This window comes from Phycomyces blakesleeanus (assembly GCF_001638985.1).
Source record: "Phycomyces blakesleeanus NRRL 1555(-) unplaced genomic scaffold PHYBLscaffold_11, whole genome shotgun sequence".
In the NCBI taxonomy this organism is placed as follows: domain Eukaryota; kingdom Fungi; phylum Mucoromycota; class Mucoromycetes; order Mucorales; family Phycomycetaceae; genus Phycomyces; species Phycomyces blakesleeanus.
The window spans coordinates 354,442-374,442 of NW_017265144.1; the positions used below are offsets into that span (position 1 = coordinate 354,442).

The window sequence follows — 20,001 nt, forward strand, 5'->3', positions numbered from 1 at the left end:
TGTCTTTTGTTTTGCTTCTTTTGGTTGTTTAATATGCAGTGCGACCCCTTGCAATTCCTCTCTTTGGGCAGATAAATGAACATCGCAGAACTGTAATTGGCCTATATCGCTCCTAGGTCTCCACATTGTATGTATACATAATAGTAGTATTGTCTTTTGTTGCAATTCATATAAGCTGAATGCCGCTGTTGGTGACAAGACGTTGAGTATATAGATGGTTAAGATATTAATGTTTCACGTTTCCAGTTGAGAATCATTTGGGGTAGCTACTTCCGATCTTCTTTTTGCTTTAAATAATCGGACAACCTCTGGGACGTCTGCTATTGGAGTGTGACTCAAATAAAGTAGCTTTAGAACTGAGGCGATCGCAGTACGGTATCCATTAAAGGTCAAGTAATGTTGATTGTTGAATGCTAGAAGAAATTGTAACACTCGTGGAGGACTGTACTGTTCTGGGTTATGTTTTTGTATTGTACACCATTCTGCGTATTTTCGCCAAGCCGTGTTATAGGTCTTTTTGGTGCTGGATTTGGTAGCCTTATTAAGGTGGTTGATCATATCGACATTCATACCATCGGTCTTACTTTTGTTGCTGATAATTACTAAACGATCAAACTCCATTTTCCGTTGATTCTCCATATGATTGGTGGTGCAAGTTGATTCATTCGTAGAAGCGTTGGGAACCAAAACCGACTCTTCTATAAAGGTGTCACCAGGATGGCCTCCTTCGTCTTTTCGAACTTCATCTTTTGAAGTACTCTCGGAACCAATTTCTATGGCGGGACATATATAAACCCTTCTGTTTCCAGTTCCGGCTGAAGGAGTCTACCGCACTCGCGAACGGATCCTCCCAGAAGCTCCAGTATTTCGGACGTTGATGATTGTGTGCTGCTGCAAACGCATCTATTTCTAGTATGGATCCCCATGTGCGCTGTAATTGGTGAAAAAATGCCCGAGGAATCGTTGATTCGTATAGAGGTTTCTTCGGCTGGTTCAATTGATGTGCTTTCACATTGAGGACCCCTGGGAGATGTTCGCATTATATTTGTAACTGATGCTGATTGCACAGGTCTTGTATATTCAATGCTAAGTCTTGGAGAGCAAACAATGCTGTCCCCCCCCCCTGCCTTCGTCACGTATTTCAACGCTGTCATGTTGTCGCTGTAAATATTGAGTGTGGTGTGTTTTACCTTTCTCAAGTGTATGAGGATGGCGTAATATATCGTCTTCAACCCTCTCACGTTGATAGATTTGTCTTTTTCTGTGGAAGTCCAATACCCTGTGGTTTGCACCATGTCGGAGGCTACTCCCCATCCTACGTCTGAGGCGTCCATGTAAATATTCAGTTGGGGTTCCTAGAACTTTATCTTGTGAATAGGCAGGCCATTCTTTGTTACTAGGTAGGTCTTCCACCAAGCTAATTATTCTTGTGCTTATGTCGACAATGGACATGGTTTGTCCCATTTTTTACGGTTTAACAGTAAGTTCTTGACCAGGTCCCTTTGCAAATGTCGTATGTGAAGGAGGGCTTCTCTTATCGCCGGGATCACGGCCGTCATCTTTCCCAACAGACTGGCCATCCACCTACATGATCTGATTGCTGTTTGATTCGCTTGTCTTACCCGTTGTAAAATTTTGTTTATCTTTATGATGGGTAGTGAAATGGTCATCGTCTTCGTATTGAATGAGAAGCCGAGGTATTCCTGAATCTTCTTTGGCTCTGGTACACTCTTTTGCCTGTTTATCAAAAAGCTTAACCTCTCCAGATGTGTCGTTAGGATCTGTATGGAGTGTTGCATCCGTTCTTTTGACTTCTCCGATACGCAGATGTCGTCTAAGTAATAAATCAATTGTAGCCAAAGGGCTATCAAATGTTTGATTGCATATCTCATTAGTTTGGAAAAAACGTGGGGTGCAATACTTAGCCCAAACGCCAGAGAAGTATATTGATACACGATATTATTGTTTTCGAATGTCAAATATGGCTGGGAGTCCTTGTGTATCGGTACCACTACATACGCATCCTTGAGATCGATCTTGCATATATAATCTTCTTTCTCGATGATGTCTTTCAATTCCGGGATCCCCTCCATTTTGAAATGTTGGATTTGCAAGAATTGATTCAGTGTTGTAAAATTTAGGGTTGATCGACGTTTGGTCGCTTCATGGATGGTAAAAAAAATGTGGAGAGGAAGTCCCGGTTCTGTGTAGGAGATTGTGTTATAATGCCTGCTTGTAGGAATTCTTCCACAGCAGTATCTACCGCCAACTAATCGCTGGAGTCCACCTTCAAGGGTTTGGTTCTCCATGGTGACGGGGCTCTGGCAAATTGCAATTTGTAGCCTGTCTCTACTACTGATATTGGCCACGTATGCGTTGTCATGTCTTTCTAATGTTTCTTGAAGAGTTGGAGCCCTCCTTCAGACAATATCCCGTCTTGTTGAATTGAGTAATGTGATGGTTTTTGTGTTGGGAGTCGATGTTGAATTGCTTGTTTGTCTTTTGATGTCTGCTGATAATGGATCATATTGAGAGTGTGTTGTTGCTTAGTGGCGTCAATTACTAGTTGCTGCTGTCGTTTGGGGTTGATCTGGGAGTGGACTCTTGGAAATTGCTGGACTGGTGTCCTCTCGACAGTGTCCAGTTGCCTTGTCCTCTCCCTCTGTTGGATAAAAAAGGACGCCTTCCTCTATATTCACTGGCTCCCCTTCCACCACCTCTGCCTCTAGTGGAGTTGAATTTATTGTGATTGTTTGCTCGGTGGGCATCTCTGGCGTCTCCAGGTGTTTAAGGCTGTGTGGTAATCTAAGAGCCTTGGCTGTGTGTTCTCTTGCTTCAATATCTTGCTGCCTGGCTGTACCGAAGCCGAAAACCGCAATTCGGCGTGCTCTTTCCATGTTGTCATGGTAGAATCCTTCATCTTTTTTGTGCACACCTCGTTCAATTATGTATTGGGGGCTTTCATAGATTTCAGCTGCTGCTCTCGCCTGAACTCTTTTATTTTCTGTAAGTTTGTAAATGGCGGAAATGAGTTGTAAAGAATCAATGTTCCATAGCTTGAGTTGGGTGACGAAGTTTGGATTTGTACTTCTGGGAGTGTTCCAGTCTTCATTGTTGTACCGAGGGACTGACCGCTTGGACTTTTAAATAGTCTTGACAAGCTCAAATGAGCTGTAATCGTCCAATTCTTCAATAATCTGGGTAGGGATATCGAATCCTTTGCTTCTCTGTTCTTATTCGTCTACTTGAGACTCTCTGACTCGTCTAGTTACGGCTGCAACAATCTCGTCAACTTGGGCTTTTGTAAATACTATTTGTTCCACATTTTTGTTGTTTTCTTGATCACCCATAATTTGTATCCACGGCACGCGGCTTAGAAAGATCTAAGGGAAAAGGGGTAGAGAAAACATTTTATTCCTAATACTTTGCCTCCCAATGACCATTCTGAATTGCTACTGCCAATTGACCCTTTGATCGTAGATTGCAAGCCATTCGTTGGAACCCTCCAAACCGAATGTAAACGCCTATCAGACTTTGTAACAAACCGATTTCGAGAGGCATGCCAGGATCACACTCAATTTCCTCTTGTGCCTCTCCCTTTGCAAGCTAAACAATGGCGTTCCTTTTGAGCCTTTCCGATCGATCACATCTACCGGAATATATTATATCGGGCTATAATTAATTCCCTGTCATGTCAGTATACTCTCCACAGTTGTGCTCCGACCATCATTGTCACTCCAAACTGTCCCATTTGCTTTTTCGAGGTGTCCACTCTCTCTCTCATTTTCTCTACCAGTGCCCACAGAAATGGACAGTATGGGAAAATGCATGGATTAAATACTTTGGACTATCCCCGTTGACATTTGATATCCATCGCACACTATTCTCTCTGAAAGTCCCTGGCCATTCACTACCTGTCTTTCATGTCCAGCTATGTCAAATAATTAGCAGCAGCATCCTGGCCCTGTGGGGCACTCACTGGAGCTTTATCTTCAACAACAGGCCTTTTCAGACCTCTTCGATTAACTCTAAAATAGACACCCTTGTTTCGCACTTTTCCTCTGAATTAGACTTAACATAGGTTTCCCTTAAATCTCTATTTATATTCTCCCCAAACCAAAAAACAATTGTGTTCCTTTCTTAACGCATAATAAATATAAGGACCAGTTCCTCTTTACAACAAAAAAATCATATTAACTGAAAATAAAGCATGGCCCAGAGAGCTTGTACCACTTCGGAATCTGAAGCGGAAGCAACAAGTAGTGTATTTGGAACGACACGATTTAGATGCTTGAATAGTTGTTTAAATAGTTGTAAGATGGAGGAATTGCAAGTTTATTTTTTCTAAAAAAATAAACCCGCAATTTCTCCATCTTCCAACTATTAGAGGGTGTCGAGTTATGATATTTCTTCTTTTTTTTTTTATGTATTGATACTACCGACGCCACAATGCGCGGCCTTTGAAAATAAAATTTGAGAAATATAGAGTTAAAGGAGAGGAAAGAAAGAAATATGAATGCTAGTTAAGTGGAATTGAGGTCATGGGATCTATGTATGGCTGTCACTGCCTTAGCTGCAACTACACTGGGGAGGAAGAGGGAGTTGTCAAAGACAAATGTCCAGTGCGCATGCCAGATGGTGTGAACCACGATGGATGCATTCGCAATCTGGAGAGAGGAGGAAACGAAAGGAGAAAGTCGAGTACGAGTGAGAAGCCAGGGAACGTCAGAAATGGACCAGAGCTGACACATTTGCCGCAGTACCAATGTCCACACAGAAAACTTGCGAGAGCAGGAGAATACGAAATGTTGGAGAGAGTCCACCGCAGAGAGACAGAGGGCACATTTCGGACTAGAAAGGAAAGAGGAGGTGCGGTTGAATACGAACTCAGTGGTTGGGGCCCTTTGTCATAGGATTTTCCACCAGAGAGAACGTGTGTTTTGTGTCATGGACCACCGCCAGAACAATTTCCAGGAAATATCAGCGTGAGGTATAGAGGAAGTAGACGTGAGGAGGTGACGTCGGAGGGAACCAGTCAAAGCCTTGTGGAGAGGGCGACCGTCGATTTGAATGAGGGAGACAAGGGAGAAAAGGCCGTCCACTGGTCGAGGTGAATCTGGCGAGGAGGGGGAGAGCAAGGAAATAAACCACGGCCACAGAACGATTTTGGCGCCATCAAGATGGCGAAAGAAGGCGATAATGCGGTTGCGGGCATGCCGTATGTCGTGGGGAGGTATCCGACAGAGGCCACCTCGGGAGTCGATCATGAAGGCGTGCTGGACGTAGATGCCTTTATTCCAGCGAGTTATTGAGAAAGGAGGGAGAAATGTCCAGATGGCGTGCAACGGAAGAGCGAGAGCGGTGGCGGGAGAGAAGCGGGCTGATAGAGGAATGGTCGAGGGAAGGAAATCTTTACTAGTGCGTAAGAGTAGCTGTAAAGGGAGAGGAAATGTAGAGAGATATGGAGGGTACAGAAGTGTGATTACAGGGAAGGAGATGGAAAGTGAAGTTGAAAAAAGAATGTGAGGTAAGGAAAGATGTACTGAGACCGAGCATGCGAATCCCGAAGGATGGGCAAGGTGCAGCGAAGTTGTAGGACCTTTTGTTGGCTCTCAGGGTCCAGGAGTCCCAAACCACCCTTGCGTTGTGGCTGACAAAGAAGATCCCATAAAGGGCTACCAAACCCGAGGGAAGGGTAGATGCGGATGGACTTGCAGATAGCAGTAAAGAAAGAAGGCGGTCCAGGCATAACGTATAGAACGTGCCAGATGGTGTTGAGGAGGAGGGGGTTAGCGTACAGGCTCTTATCACGGACACACAGGTGGCGTTGTGCTAAGACAAGACAGTGACGGGGCGGATGAGAGAGACAGAATCGGACGAGGAGAGGCGATCGGACGAGAGTAAGCACTGTATGAGATCGTGAGCGGTATCAAGGCCAATGAGCTCAGCAGTGGACAGTGTCTCGTAGAATTGGCCTGTGTATGTGAGCAAGGCAGAGGTGGAAGTGACAATTTTCCCCAGATTCGGGGTCACGGAGCGAGGTAATGGAGCGTGCAATCGTACGAGATCGGATAACCCTATAGAAGTATGCGTTAGACTGCTCATCAGATTCCGTCCATTGCACGCTGGCTCGTTGTGCCAAATTGGCTGTCTTGAACTCCTGGAGGCGGGCGAGTCTGGCTTCAGTTTTGGCCAAGTCGGGAAGCGAAGGATTGCGAAATATGGGGTGGCGTTCACTGCACAAGGACCTTTCGACTGTCTTGCACTGGCGGGCGAATTGTTTGGCATATGTAATCGTGAAATTCTTGATTACCTGTTTGAGCGTATCCCATCGAGGGGCGACGGATTCTGTGGCATCGAGGGAATCAACAGCCGTGTCAAGAAGTCGGTCAAGGTGAGAAATAAATTCGTCATGTTCAAGGAAGGTGGTGTTGAATCGTCATACCCCTGATCCTGAAGGATGCTGTAGCGTGAGTAATACGGTCAAGAGGCTATGGTCGGTCCATGCTGGGTTAAGGAAAATGATTTCGGGTGAAGTGGTGGTCAGGGCTGGATAGCGAAAAATAAAATCGATGAGCGTGCGTTGACGGCCATTGTAGAAGGTGGGGATTGGTGATATGCTGGGAGCTGTGAGGTATTCGGGATTGATTTTGGGTTAGTATCTCAATATTAGAAAAATAGATACTGTGAGAGTGATATTTATTAAAGAGACGAAATAATGTTGTTTATATCTGTTACCATTCAAATCCCTGTTGTGTAATGGTTGATTTACATTGTATGAGTGTGTAGTATACGTGTGCCTGGTATGTAACGGTTCCGGAGATTGTTAACTTGCCAGGTTCATTAGCAAGAAGGAACCAGTGTTTGGTTGTGGGGTCTGTTCTTCACTCGAATGTGGTGTTGTATACCACACTCTCTATTCAAACAACTATTAAAACGTCTAAGAATTTTGATAGTTGTTTGGAGAGAAAATATATCTATTTTTCAGATTAACGAGAGCCAATGATTTTTCGATATTAAACCTCTGAACTCAAAACAATCAAACATCTAAAACTGCTGAAATATCCTATTACCAGTATATTTTGTTTTATCTTATCTGAAATAATAAACAAGGGAATCCCATATGATTTTCAAGAAAAGGCAGAAAATACAGTGGTCCCTCGATAATTTTAAGGCTCTGAAGACCCAACTCGAAAAATAGGGCTAAACTTTCACGATTTTGTAATAGACATTGATGTCAAGTGCGTTGTGGTGACATATCTAACATTTGGGTTATTGAGTTGTCATCTAACTTAATTCTTTTAAAATAAAACTATATGTGCTATATCTTGATAAAGTTCCATTTATTAATTGCTTAGTAAAAATCACTCACTTGAAAAATATAAATTTAGTTCTAATTTGTTTTGTTATAAAAGTTTTTATTATAGATTTTATTTTATTTGAAAAAGAATAAACTTTAAAAAGACTTTAAGAAGCTGGTGACTTTAGTTTGCTTTGAGTTCGCAGTTTTCTGGAACTTGTTTCGAAGGCCTTCAACCTTACTGACGAAGTCTCTGTCAATATCTTCGTCTTCCAAGATATCCAAAAGCGTGCAAACACACTCAAACTTTTCTGAAGCAGAATAAGTTCTCTTAAAGGAAACTGCTGATTCTACTTCAGCAATTTCTTCATTCTCATAGAGTGGATCTGATCCAGCAATTTTGTCTAGGCTTCCTTGCAAACCCTTGACCAGAACCTTTTCAGCCAGACTTTGCTGAACCATAGCCTGGTTTACATCTATAAATTATATTTAGAATATTAAGAAAGTGGAATTGAAAGATTATACTACTACCTTCACTATCTTTGTCTTCAATGAAGCAGTTTGGTCTTCTTGCACGCCGAATCATCAATACATTGGACCATTTGTCCGTTTCATCGGCATTGCATAAAAGGCCAAAGGTTTCCTTTGCCCATTTAGCCAATTGAGGGTTACTCATAGATGGCTTTTTCTTTTTCATATCACAGATCTCAAGATGATTTGCAATATTAAGCGAAACGGTTTTTTTTTGCTCATTTTTATTGTTTAGTTCTGGATTTGATAGATTTTATTAAAGTATTAAAAAAACTGAAAATGATATTAGATAAGCCTTATATAGTAAGCTAAAAGCATACCAAAAAGCTGTTATTATTTGATTGAATAAGAATTTGAAACAATAATTGGTTACGAGACAGGGGGGTGGAAAACACCAATGCAGCCAGGGGTTATATTTAACTAGAATGAATTTAAACAGAGGATTAAAGCAAATCGTGACGTGTGGTGTAATGTTCAAACACTGGCTAAATTCCAAACGTAGAAAAAATAAAAATAAAAATAGTAAAATAGTAAATAAGAAAATAACGATAAACTCAACAGAAATATTCCCAAAACGTATCGGGCAAAATATAACTGCTCATCAGAGACTCCTTTTATTTTCTCACCAAAAAGAATGATACCAAAAATTGAATGCTCTTTATTGTTGTAATTTTTAACGTCTTTTATAGACAGAAATCTTTGAGATAGAGTTGGGATAAAATATGAATAAGTAATAGAGAGGGTGTCGAGTTATGATAATTTCAAGATGACTAAAAAATAATTATTTGTAAAACCCAATCAAAAAAAAGAATAAAGCTCAGACACAGTTATGAATATTATAAGTTGAAAACATTGATACTAAGAAATTTAGAGGAAATAGACCTTAATAAACTTGACTTTCCAAGGCCTATTTTATTAAGTAAGTATGAAGAAGAGGCTTCTGGCTATCATACATTTTGTTTTGAAGTGGGAAAAATAAGCCCAATTTTTACTAGAAATTTAGTGAGCATTTGAAGTAAAAAATCAGGGATTACCTAACTTTTGGCTTCAAATGCTCACTAAATGGCCTCCACCATGAAATTTGCAAAACAAGTATTGGAATTTAATTCGCCGCGTAAAATAAAAAATTGCAAACATTTGCAATTCAGGCTCGAAGACACCCTCTCTAATATAAAAGGTCTCATTTGAAATAGACATTGGATAATTTGGATATGAAAATAGAATATAACACTGTAGGAAATGGCAGCACTTAAACCCGAACCTGCAACAAAGTTGAACCTGCAACTTTCTTCTAGGCCAATAGAAATCAATGTTTAATAACTCCGGACCTGCAACAAAGTTGCCAACCTGCAACTTTCTTCTAAGCCAATAACATGCCAGACATTAACCCGTAAGCCTTACTTTTGGGCAGATACTATTTATGAGATTTCAGATTATGTCAAATATGATTTATGAAATTTTAGATTATTTTTGAATCTAATCCAATCAAATATTCTAAATATGGCAAGTCTATACCTTTTTTTTTAGGTATCTCTATTCTCATAATTGGCTCAACAAATACACGGTTTTATATTGGACTTTTATAGTTTTTATTGATTAAAATAATACAAGTTGAATATAAAGAAGTATGGAAAGAAGAAGTACTATTTTTTATAATATTTAGTAACAGTTTAAGCTATAAAGTTACTAAATAATATACATATATCTATTTTTATATAATACTTTTCACATTTTTTTTATCTAAAAAAAAGGCTATTGTCTAGATACTATGATATTGATGAAGGTATGTATATTGCTTAATTGATTCTTTTTAACAAAGAGTATAAACCTGCTTTGTGTTAAAATTGTCATGTCTGATTCATACTTTTGAAAAACAAGAAGACAGATTCCCTGCGATTCTCTAAATCCACCGAGATTTCTAATGAGCATGCGAGCAATCTTGACAACCAAATTGTACTTGATGCAAATATTTTTCTGTCAATTTTTCTCAGATTGCTTTCTTTTGTCAACTTTGCTGATTCGTATTTTATTAATACTAGCCTTCATAGTTATTAAGTGTGTTCCTTTTAGAGACTTTTAATAATTTTAGACCTTGTGAAAAAAAAAGAAATAAAGAGAAATAAGAAAAAGACTTTACAGAATAAAAAAAAATATTGCATTAAAAAGCAATCACAGTCCTTCCTTTTTAGTGGCAAAGACTTCTTAAAGTTCAGATTAAAAATATAAGTAATCTTGTAGGCCATGTTTGTCCCTTTACTCAACCTCGTAATCTGTAAGCAGTTTAGCGTACGATATTCACCTAAAATGGCTTTCTGAATTAAAAATCCAAAAAATATATTTGAATTAAATCTCAAAAAACAAAAAAGAGCTCAAAATGCCCTATATTTGGTAGGGTTGTAGGAGTTTAAACAAAGTTACAGGTTTTTTATTGAAAGTTGCCGTTTTTTGGAATTTACGGCAACTTTTTTTCTACAGTGATCGGGTTGTGAAGAGAATCTAACATCCGTCAGTCAATGGAGATTTAAATATATTTCCAAAAAGAGAAGTGGTATTTTTGCTGGTTTTACCAAAATCACCTCCTAAAATACCACCAAAAAGACCATTTTTTTTTCCATAGTGCGAGTATTTTTTTACTTTACTTTATTTGCTTTTGAAAATAGTCTCTCATAAAATATTACCTAAATCTCGCCCCCGATTGCTTTCAATATGAAAGAAGAATATTCAGCCTTGCCAAATCTAAACTCGCCATATTCTTAATAAAGTTCGTATTCCCAGCAGTTTTCTACTTCCTCTTCATAATACAAGTCGTGATCATTTAAAGGTGAGTTGATGTTGTTCAACTGAAAAATTTTAAAACATTAAAGTGAAATATCGATGTTTTCAATTGAGAGTGCCAGTGTTTGTACCGAATATCCCAGTCGTCAAATTGTACACATATGTATAGAGCCATTTGAGATTGTGGCTTTCAACTATAGGGTACACTATGAATGAAATTGGTGTGTCAATAATACTAATCTGCATAAAAATCAGTGGTTAGCATTATTAGGAAGAGTAGGAATATTGCCTTTTCCATAGATTGGTGCAACAGTACTGCTTCAAACACGCAAAATAAAGGCATTGAAGTGGCTGAGATATACTACTTCTTGTGGAATACTGAGAGGGTACTCCAAATGTTTCGTCTGAGCCTCACGGTTTGGAATTCGTTCTAGACAGGTGCTATCTGAACACAGCTAGAAATAATTTGAGGCTTGTTTTAATTCTATCGTACCTTTCTTTAAAGCAAATGACTATATTTAGGAATGAGTAGAAAGACTATCAGAAACTAGACTTAATGTAAAGCTGACAGCCTTAAAATAGTTTAATTTACATTTTTGGTCGGTTATATAGAATACAGTGTATTAATAAAAGTTTAAAAAAATAATAAGACGAAAGAAAAATACCAATGAAGAAAAGGTAACATTAAGAAGTGTAATTTTTGCTTGAATGTTTTTTGATTTTTAATTTTTATTATGTAAGAAACATTCTACCCTCTGTTACTGGACTATATTTAATCGGATTTCTGGCTAAATTTCATGTATTCTATAAAAACTGAAAATGAAGACGCTAGGAATAATATTATCAGTCTACCACAGCTAGCCAAATGCCTTGAGACAAAATATTTCTGGGGACTATATTTGATGTTTGATTTTGATTGCTATCAGCACATCTAGTAAGAGTCATTTTAATTTTAAGTTGATTTGATTATATCCTCATAATCAAACATTCACTCCGTGAACACCTATATACTGAAATATATCCTAATTATAGTGTACTCAGTGTATATCGTAGTATTTGTATTCCATTTCTAAATATGTTCTTTCGAGTTATCACTTTGTGAGTACCTATTGTAACACTTGAAAATAGCACACAGCTAGTATGTTTTCCGAAGAAGCTTAATATTGTTATAATATAAAAACAGAAAGAAACCGTTCCCTTTATTTCTTTACTCTTCTATATACATTATTCCTGAATTTCTATACTGTGGAATGTTTTTACACAGAGTACCATTTATTTTATGTATCCTACTATTGACATTTACATCTAAATGCTACTCTCCACCGATCCAACAAGATGATATTCAGACTATTCGTCAATTGCCTCAAGTTTCAATTTTACGAACTATTCTTATCGGTTACTTGGCATATTCATTTACCATTCGACCTTTAGCCACTATCCGTATATAGCATACCTTTGTTTACCGTATTGTCGTATTTTTATTTCCTTCCAGCGGAATTGGCATTGCATTGGGGTCTATATACAAGTCATATTATGGAGATGAGATATTAAATATCGACCAATACAAACCCTTTTTGGAGCGTTACGATAGAGAAAGGAAAGAAGAAGAAGAAATCGACAAAGCCAAAACTAAGAGTAACGAAATTGTACAAGATACAACAAATGCAGTTTCTCCAGGCTCCACAGAGACAGATTTTTCAGAATATTCAAGCACAGCTTTGCCAGACTCCATCAAGACAGCTTCTCCAGGACCCATAAGCACAACTTTACCAGACATCATTAAAATAAATTTGCCTGACTATATAGAGATAGATTCCCCAGACTCCATAAAGACAGCTTCAATGAGTTCATTATCATTACGTCTGGCTGATTTAATTGCGCTCGAAAATAATTTCAAAGATACGGAAGTTGATAACGGATTTTCAAAAGTTGCTCATCTAAGAGATCGACTAGAACAAGATGCCGGTGTAGAATATGGAAAAAAACTGAGCAATAATTCTCTTGAAGAAAAAAGTAACGCAGCATACCTAGCAGCATTTTTACACACAATGGGGCCTCGAAGAGCAAAGAAAATTAAACATTGTATCCTAAATGGCTCCATAACCTTGGGGAGTAACAGAGAACCCCGTTGTAAAAATAATGCTGTGTATACCAGTACCGCATATCTTACTGTTAGTGGTCCAGGGGCAGCCTGTAAATTTCAATACAAATTTGACTTAAATGATGCCGAATTTATGACGGACGATATGATCAATTCGCTCGAGACGGCTCACAATATAGACGACACCCCATATATTGAAATATTCATCACAATTGTACAGCTTTTTTTACGACGATTGAATGCATAGAGCCAAATATAGACAGATGGGTCAAGGTTTTTATCATTATATACACAATAATGTCAGTGCTTCAGACAGCTTCTCTCATTGCACTGCATAAACAAACAGCAATGCTTAGCCTCTCAAGCAGCCCCAGCTTTTACGGTGCTACATATAATGACGACCCATATCATTTACTTATGAAGGCGTTCGTGTATAACAGAAAATATGGAGTCGGGTTTTTTTCTTTGCAGGAATAATATCATTCTTTCTGCTTGGTATATGGGCGGATTATAATAGACATAGTATAACAGAATGGCTTGTACTCTCATGGATTGTTAGCCCTTTCTTTTTGACCTTATTAATGGGTTTTACATTTTGTTTTCTGGAAGAAAGATTATGGTTAATAGCAGGAATTAGCTTGGTACTTGTTCCCACTGGACTTTTTATTTCTGCTACAATTATTGGATATTTGCCAAAATAATACTGTAATTTTTTTCTTTATATTTCTTTTTGTATATAATAAGAAAAACATCTACATTAACATTGTTAACAGAATACTTTCTTTATTTTAATTGTATTTTCTAGCTTTGTTACTTACAACTTCCAAAAGGCGTGTACCTTCGAGACACTCAATAACATTTATATTTATTTATTATCCTATATGTATGTATTTATGTATTTATCTGTGTGTATTTATCTATATGCGTTTCAATTGCATAAACCGTCGGGATAAAAGTGAAAGAAGAATAAATAAGAGTGTTATAGTTGTAATATTTATATATCTGGCTTTTCATTCAAGCATTTTTAAAGAAATAAAGAAAATTCCAAGGTATATACGCAAGGTATAGTTTCCATTAAGAAACTTATGAGACCTCTCATTTTATTTTTTATTAGCTTGGCCATAACAAAAAAATATGGGCCTTTGAAGAAAAAAAGCCCAAAAGCGTTAATAGGTATCTCTTATTGAGTCACAATAATCACCGAACCTTTTATTTGGTATAATATACAAGCAATTGAGAATATTTTTACCTAAATACTAACACATGGTGGGTTGGTTATGTGGTGCGAATGTCCAGCTCGGTAACAAGAAAATGAATACGGGTAGAAAGACAATTTTATAAAGGAACAAATAAAAAGAGATATTTAACTACTTTCAGGCCATTTCTACAGCTATGTTACTACAATTAAGGTGGGTACTGTAACTTTAGAATCCAATTCCAATAATGTTGTACTCTCCACCAAAAACGAATATCTGGTCTCTGACTTCTCTAGTATTGGCGCTACCAACGAGCTCGCTCTTAAGCTTAACCTTGCTGGCATTGGAGGTGGAATTTTCTCTGCGCTTCCTCGTTTTCTCGGAGGTTGATGCGAGATTTCTAGTACCTCAATGGCTGCTTCTTACATCTCTGGGTCTGTTGCTTTGTTTATTGAAACAAAGGGCTATAAAAGAAACAATTATGTTATTTCCCAGTAATTAAAGAACTATGCTCTCAAGCTTGTGCACACCAAGGGCAAAAGTGCAATCAAAAACCCTCTTCTTCAAGGTGCCGGTCTTGTGCGGCTCTACGATGCCATTACAGGAAAAGTCCAAGTCTCTCCCATCCAGATTAGCTTTAATGATACCCCGTCTTTCGCTAAGTACAAGACCCAGACTCTGACTATCCACAACACTGGAAAGATCCGCACTACATTCAAGGCCATCAATGTGCCCTCTGTCGCTATTTCTTCTTACAGATGCTTAAAATACGGCTACAGAACCATTGGGCCTGTTGACTTCGTTAATACCAAGACCAAGAAAGCTATTGGAAATGTTGTGACTGATCTTACCTAAACCGGGACTTCTTTGACAACTTTGACCAATCAAAAGCTCCCTGGGATGGTACCTATGTCTCTTTGTCGTTTTCTGGTATTCAAGACAAGATCCCAGTACCTTCCGGAACTTATACTCTCAACTTAAGAGCTCTCGGGCTGTTTGGAAACCCCAATAATCCCAAAGACTGGGAGACTCTTCAAAATGGGGCATATTACTGTAAAGCATTAATTTAATAAAAAACCATCTCTTTTTTTTTTTAAAAAAAAGGTGTATCTTTTGATCTTTTTTTTTTTTTTTTTTTTTTTTTTTTAGTATTTTATTGATCTGCTGTCACGCTCTGCGTGCAGCTTTTAAAATGCCATCAAAGTGGACTTAATTGAACAGATAAGAGATAGAGGGACAAGGGGGAGGAAATACGAAAATATAAGAAAAAAACGGAATGAAACAGGAGAGGAAATTAGACAGGAAATACTTAAGCTAGTGTACCGATGTGTTTTTCTATTACAGTGGACGCTTTTTGTGCCACAACGCCTGACAGAAAGGGTTGGTCATCAAAAACAAATTTCCAATGAGCACTCCAAATCGCTTTAGCAGTGACAGCGGAAAGGATAATCCAAAGGCCTTGATGGGAGGAACGTGGTGGGAAGCTGCCTCTGGTAAGGAGAAGGCAGATTTCAGCAAGGTTCCAGGCCGGGCAAAAGCGAGAGAGAATGACATTCCACACCTGCCGTTTGATAGAACAGCCAAAGAAAAAGTGATACTGATCTTCAGTAGCATCTTGACAAAAGATGCAAGATGAGCTGGGGAAGCGTCGAGGTATAAATAGATTGAGACGTTTTCGGGTTGGCGTTCTATCCCAAAGCATTTTCCACCAGACTGTGCGACAGTGGTGGGGTATAGAGACAGACCAGAAGTTACGCCATTGGACAGACGAATTTAGAGATGAGGGCACTTGCGGGCGAAGATGGCGTCGAAGAGATCCGGTGCTAGCTTTACCCAATCTAGTGTTGTCCAACCGTACCAAAGAAAGAAGTGAGGAAAGATCGGGGGAAGGGGTGTCAGTAGAAGGTCGATGTTCAAGGCAAGAGATAAACCAAGGACAGAGGACCATCCTGCCAGAATCAATCTGTTGGAAGAAATGACCGATACGATTACGTGCCCGAGAAAACGTACCACGAACCTTGCGGACAAGACGGTCATCAGTCTCCAGAGAAAATGCGTCAGAAACCAGAATTGTTTTCAGGTTCAGAGAAGAGTCAACAAAGGGTGGCACGTTCATCCATATTGAAGTTAATGGGAAGTGTTGGACCACAGTTGGCGGCAATTGCAAGTTGGATGGGAGAGAAGCTGGAAGAAGTGAGGTACAAGCGCGATGCAGTGGAAGAAGTGAAGTCGGGCAAGTTGCACTACTACAGGGAAACAAAAGTGCGATACTGGCAGAAGGAGCGCGAAAGTTTAGAGGAAGTATAAATTCGAGGTATGGCAGTATAAAGGAAGTAGAAGAAAAAGAGTGAGAATGCAAGATAGGGAGAATCCAGCGCAATTGAAGAGCTCGTTGTTGATGATCAGGATCAATCAGGCCCAAACCGCCTGATTTGCGTGGCAGACAGAGAAGCGGCCAGCCAGGGCTACCGAAACCTAGTCGCAGGAACGAGCGAATATGAGTGCGAATGGCAGCAAAGAAAGATAGCGGTGCAGGAGTCACGTATAGCATATGCCATACTGAGCTGAGAAGAAGTGAGTTTGCCACAATACTTTTACCACGAACGGACAAGCATCTTTGAGAAAGTAGCGTGCAATGGTTCCTAAGCTTGACCAGTAAAGCCGCACGGAAGGTCTCAAGCTGGGACGGATGTGAGCTCAATGGGAAGCCTAGGTAACGGATGGCAGTGGCGGAGTGACGGTCATGTCGACTGTGAATATCAGCAGCATCCAATACAGGGCCCCAATCCGGATGAAATTGTCCAGACATAGCAACAGCAACTGTCTTATGGAGATTGACTTTCGCGTTAGAGGCTAAGCCAAATATACGCAAAAGGTTGAGTAGACCACTCATCTCGGCAGGCAGAGAAAGAAAGACGAGAAGGTCATCGGCATAAGCAAGAAGTTTGAGTGGAGGTGGTGAGAGCTCAGGAGAGGACGATGAGAGAGATGGCGGAACCAGAAATCGGAAACCACGGATGGCAGGAGAAGCGAGAATGGATCTAAGCAAAGGTTCGAAGGCCAGGTTAAACAGCAAGGGGGAGAGAGGATCACCTTGACGTAGCCCCCGGCTTTGTAGAAAAGAAGAAGATATGTGCCCATTCACATTCACGTGGATTTGAGTAGAAAAGAAGAGACCACAGATGGAGTCAACAAAAATTGTGGGGAAACCGGCTCTGGCCAGGACAAGACGAAGATACGCAGGGTGGACACGGTCATAGGCCTTCTCCTGATCCAAAAGAAGGGCAACACATGGGTCTTGGGTTATTTGTGCATGTGACATGGCAAGGCGTGTCAGCAAACCATTGTCAGCAATAAACCGATCTGCCATAAAACCCGTTTGGAATGGTGTTATGAGTGTGTCGATACCATATCGTAAACGGGACGTAAGCATTTTGGTGAACAACTTGGCGTCACAGTTTATAAGAGATATGGGTCGCCAGTTGCGGAGAGAGGTAGTGTCACCGGCTTTTGGTAGGAGAACAAGTACGGTTTCCAGCCAAGATGGAGGAAAAACACCATGCAATGCATTATTATAGACTTGAACTGCAAGATTTTGGACCGTTGGGTGACAGAAGAGCCGAGCCCATAATGGGTAGGGCAAACCATCCATCCCAGGACTAGAGTTGATGGGGGTGGCTTTAAGGACAGACAGAATGTCATCCAAGGTGACATCAGCAATGAGGTAGGCAGAGTCAGTGGAAGACAGACGGGCAGAAGGTGGGAATTTGTCGATAAGAGAGTGTGCAGCAGGATAGTCAATGGGTTCCGGCGAGTAAAGAGATTGGTAGAAAGAGCGAGTATGGCCAAGCAAATCCGCGGGAGAGGTGTAGATCGCGCCAGTGACAGGGTCGACAAGAGAGGAGATAGTTTTTGCAGCGGTTCGCTGTTTGAGCACACGAAAGAAATATTTCGAAGAAGTCTCGCCAGCTTCACACTATTTAGCACCAGATCTGGCAGCCAAGGTGGAGGCCCGAGACAATTGTATGGTGGCAAGCTCATGTTCAATGCGGAGAAGTTGAGGAGAACGAGTATGAATTGCAAGTTCATTTCGAGCACGATGAAGATGGCGTTCCTGATTTCGGAGTTGACGTTGAACTCGTTTAGAGTACGTTAGGGCGAGCTGTTTGATAGCATGCTTAATATGATCCCACCGAGAACCGGGAGACATGTCAGGAGAGAGAAAAGAGTCGGCCTTATCCAGAAAGTCGGTAATGAGAGCATCAAATTCATCATGCAGGAGATATTGCGTATTAAACCTCCAGACTCCAGGACCTGGTGGGCGAGAGAAAGGAATGGAGACCGCAAGAAGGCAGTGGTCAGTCCATAAAGGATTGATAAATGTTACCTCAGGGCGTTCGGTAACAATGCTGTGTGGACGGAAAATGTAGTCGATGCGTGTGCGGGTGCGAGAGCTGTGGAAAGTGGGTAACGGGGGTGAAGAAGAATTAGTGATGGCATCCACGCAATTACCCTGAATGTATCCTTTCCAGTCCGGTGGATGGCTGCGACGATGGCTAAGATCACAGTTAAAGTCCCCCAGAATAAAGGCGGGCAGGGAAGGAATGACAGTAGGGAGAGTGCGTGCTAATGAGGAGAAGAAAGTACGCCGGTGGGAAGGAATGTTGGGTGCATAAATAACCACAACTACAAAAGGATTAACACGATGGTCGGTATGTGTAACCTTGACAACGAGTGCACGGTTGTCAGGAGAAACATGCAGTTGAGATAATTGGAGGAGGGGATCGAAAGAGACGAGGCCGCAATGTGGGGTCCATAGGCTGGCCTGTGCTTGGAATGTAAGGTGAATAGATGAGTGATGTATAGGGAGTAAATGAGTCTCTTGGAGAGCAAGTAATGAAAGGGAAGGGGAAAGGGTACGAAGGTGTCGGATGAAAAGAAGTTTTGGGGATTGCGGGTTATTGATGGTAGAGAGGAGACCTCGAACATTCAAGGTTCCTATGCGAAGATGTTGTACAGTCATTTATGAACTTGGCTGACCTGAGCGGTCAGACTTTTCAGTTCCATCAGTCATAGGTGTGTTACCATCCAGATCAGTATACGGGAATGCACCTTGGGCGCGAGTCCGGAGAGTGGCCTCAAAAAGAGACTGTCGAAGTTCGTCATCAGTGTAAATTGCTGGGTTAATGCCATCATCGCGACTATGTAGGCCTCGGGCGCCTGGTGAGTGCTTGCTGGCATTGAGCCCACGGCCAGTCGGGTCATACATAGTTGTATCAAATGGAATTGGGGGATTGTCGTTGTGTGGGGTCCGGTTTCTGGTCGTCATGGCGCGAGTATTCATCACTGATATGGAACGGCGACGTATTGTGTGTGTAGCAGGTGGGTTGAGAATGGGTGAAGCATGGGTAGGAGTCAAGGTTGGTGAAGTGACTGGTGGTACGGGTGTCTCTATCATAGCGACCGAGTATTGGTGTGCGCGAAGGGACGCAGTATCGGCAAGTGCAATCTGCTGCTGCTCTTGGATAGCCCGCTCGGCTTCGATATTGTCTGGATGAGTGGGGCACTCGCGACTGTCTATGGCGTGACCAAAAACACCGCATCGTTGGCAGCGAGGTGCGCGGGGAGGACGTTTTGTGCAGGAGCGTAGATAATGCCCTTCCTCTCGGCAGTATCCACACACAGGTGTGATATCGGTGGAGCGGAGCTCAGCAAGGCAGGAAAGAGACCCACCAAGGTGGAGACGGCTTGGGAGACTGCGGACTTCATCTTGTCCAGAGGTGTCTAAATAGATAGTGGCTTCGCCACGGAAAGTACCACGGTGTGAGAGATAAGCTCTCAGCTGAACGATTTTGCCAAAAGGCCGGAATGCATTTTCGATGGGCTCGAGTAGATCTGTGCTAGGATCGCAGGCGTTAATACGGTAAAGATTAACCTTAACAATGTGGCTGTTAGAAGGCAATCTTGGTGTAGCAATGATTCGGGTGTTCTGATAGGTCAACCCGTCGGACGTTGCTTTGGTGCGGGAGGAAGGGTTAGTAAAGAAGGCTTCTGCCAGAAGGTCTTTTGAGCGAGTATAACGGAGAGTGAGAGAGGTC

At 40.9% G+C, this 20,001-nt stretch overlaps 5 protein-coding genes across 5 annotated transcripts; 3 read left to right on the plus strand and 2 right to left on the minus strand.

Moving 5' to 3' along the window:
- Window positions 1-2,555: 2,555 nt before the first annotated feature.
- On the minus strand, window positions 2,556-3,561 carry PHYBLDRAFT_168585 (hypothetical protein; the record flags this gene model as incomplete). The annotated part of the gene is made up of 3 exons (XM_018435896.1): window positions 2,556-3,140; window positions 3,246-3,372; window positions 3,425-3,561. The coding sequence occupies 3 exons, from the start codon at window positions 3,559-3,561 to the stop codon at window positions 2,556-2,558; spliced, it is 849 nt and encodes a 282-aa protein (XP_018291274.1).
- Window positions 3,562-3,691: 130 nt separating this feature from the next.
- On the plus strand, window positions 3,692-4,081 carry PHYBLDRAFT_145637 (C2H2-type zinc finger transcription factor; the record flags this gene model as incomplete). The annotated part of the gene is made up of 1 exon (XM_018431500.1): window positions 3,692-4,081. The coding sequence occupies one exon, from the start codon at window positions 3,692-3,694 to the stop codon at window positions 4,079-4,081; it is 390 nt and encodes a 129-aa protein (XP_018291275.1).
- Window positions 4,082-4,523: 442 nt separating this feature from the next.
- On the minus strand, window positions 4,524-7,976 carry PHYBLDRAFT_145638 (hypothetical protein; the record flags this gene model as incomplete). The annotated part of the gene is made up of 7 exons (XM_018431501.1): window positions 4,524-4,851; window positions 4,924-5,415; window positions 5,487-5,907; window positions 6,010-6,313; window positions 6,446-6,627; window positions 7,543-7,776; window positions 7,832-7,976. The coding sequence occupies 7 exons, from the start codon at window positions 7,974-7,976 to the stop codon at window positions 4,524-4,526; spliced, it is 2,106 nt and encodes a 701-aa protein (XP_018291276.1).
- Window positions 7,977-11,403: 3,427 nt separating this feature from the next.
- Window positions 11,404-12,954, plus strand: PHYBLDRAFT_65838 (hypothetical protein; the record flags this gene model as incomplete). Its single annotated transcript, XM_018441540.1, has 3 exons — window positions 11,404-11,540; window positions 11,639-11,704; window positions 12,099-12,954. 3 exons carry the CDS (start codon window positions 11,404-11,406, stop codon window positions 12,952-12,954), a joined length of 1,059 nt encoding a protein of 352 aa, XP_018291277.1.
- A 1,016-nt stretch (window positions 12,955-13,970) lies between these two features.
- On the plus strand, window positions 13,971-14,758 carry PHYBLDRAFT_145640 (hypothetical protein; the record flags this gene model as incomplete). The annotated part of the gene is made up of 3 exons (XM_018431502.1): window positions 13,971-14,007; window positions 14,085-14,288; window positions 14,472-14,758. 3 exons carry the CDS (start codon window positions 13,971-13,973, stop codon window positions 14,756-14,758), a joined length of 528 nt encoding a protein of 175 aa, XP_018291278.1.
- Window positions 14,759-20,001: the final 5,243 nt, after the last annotated feature.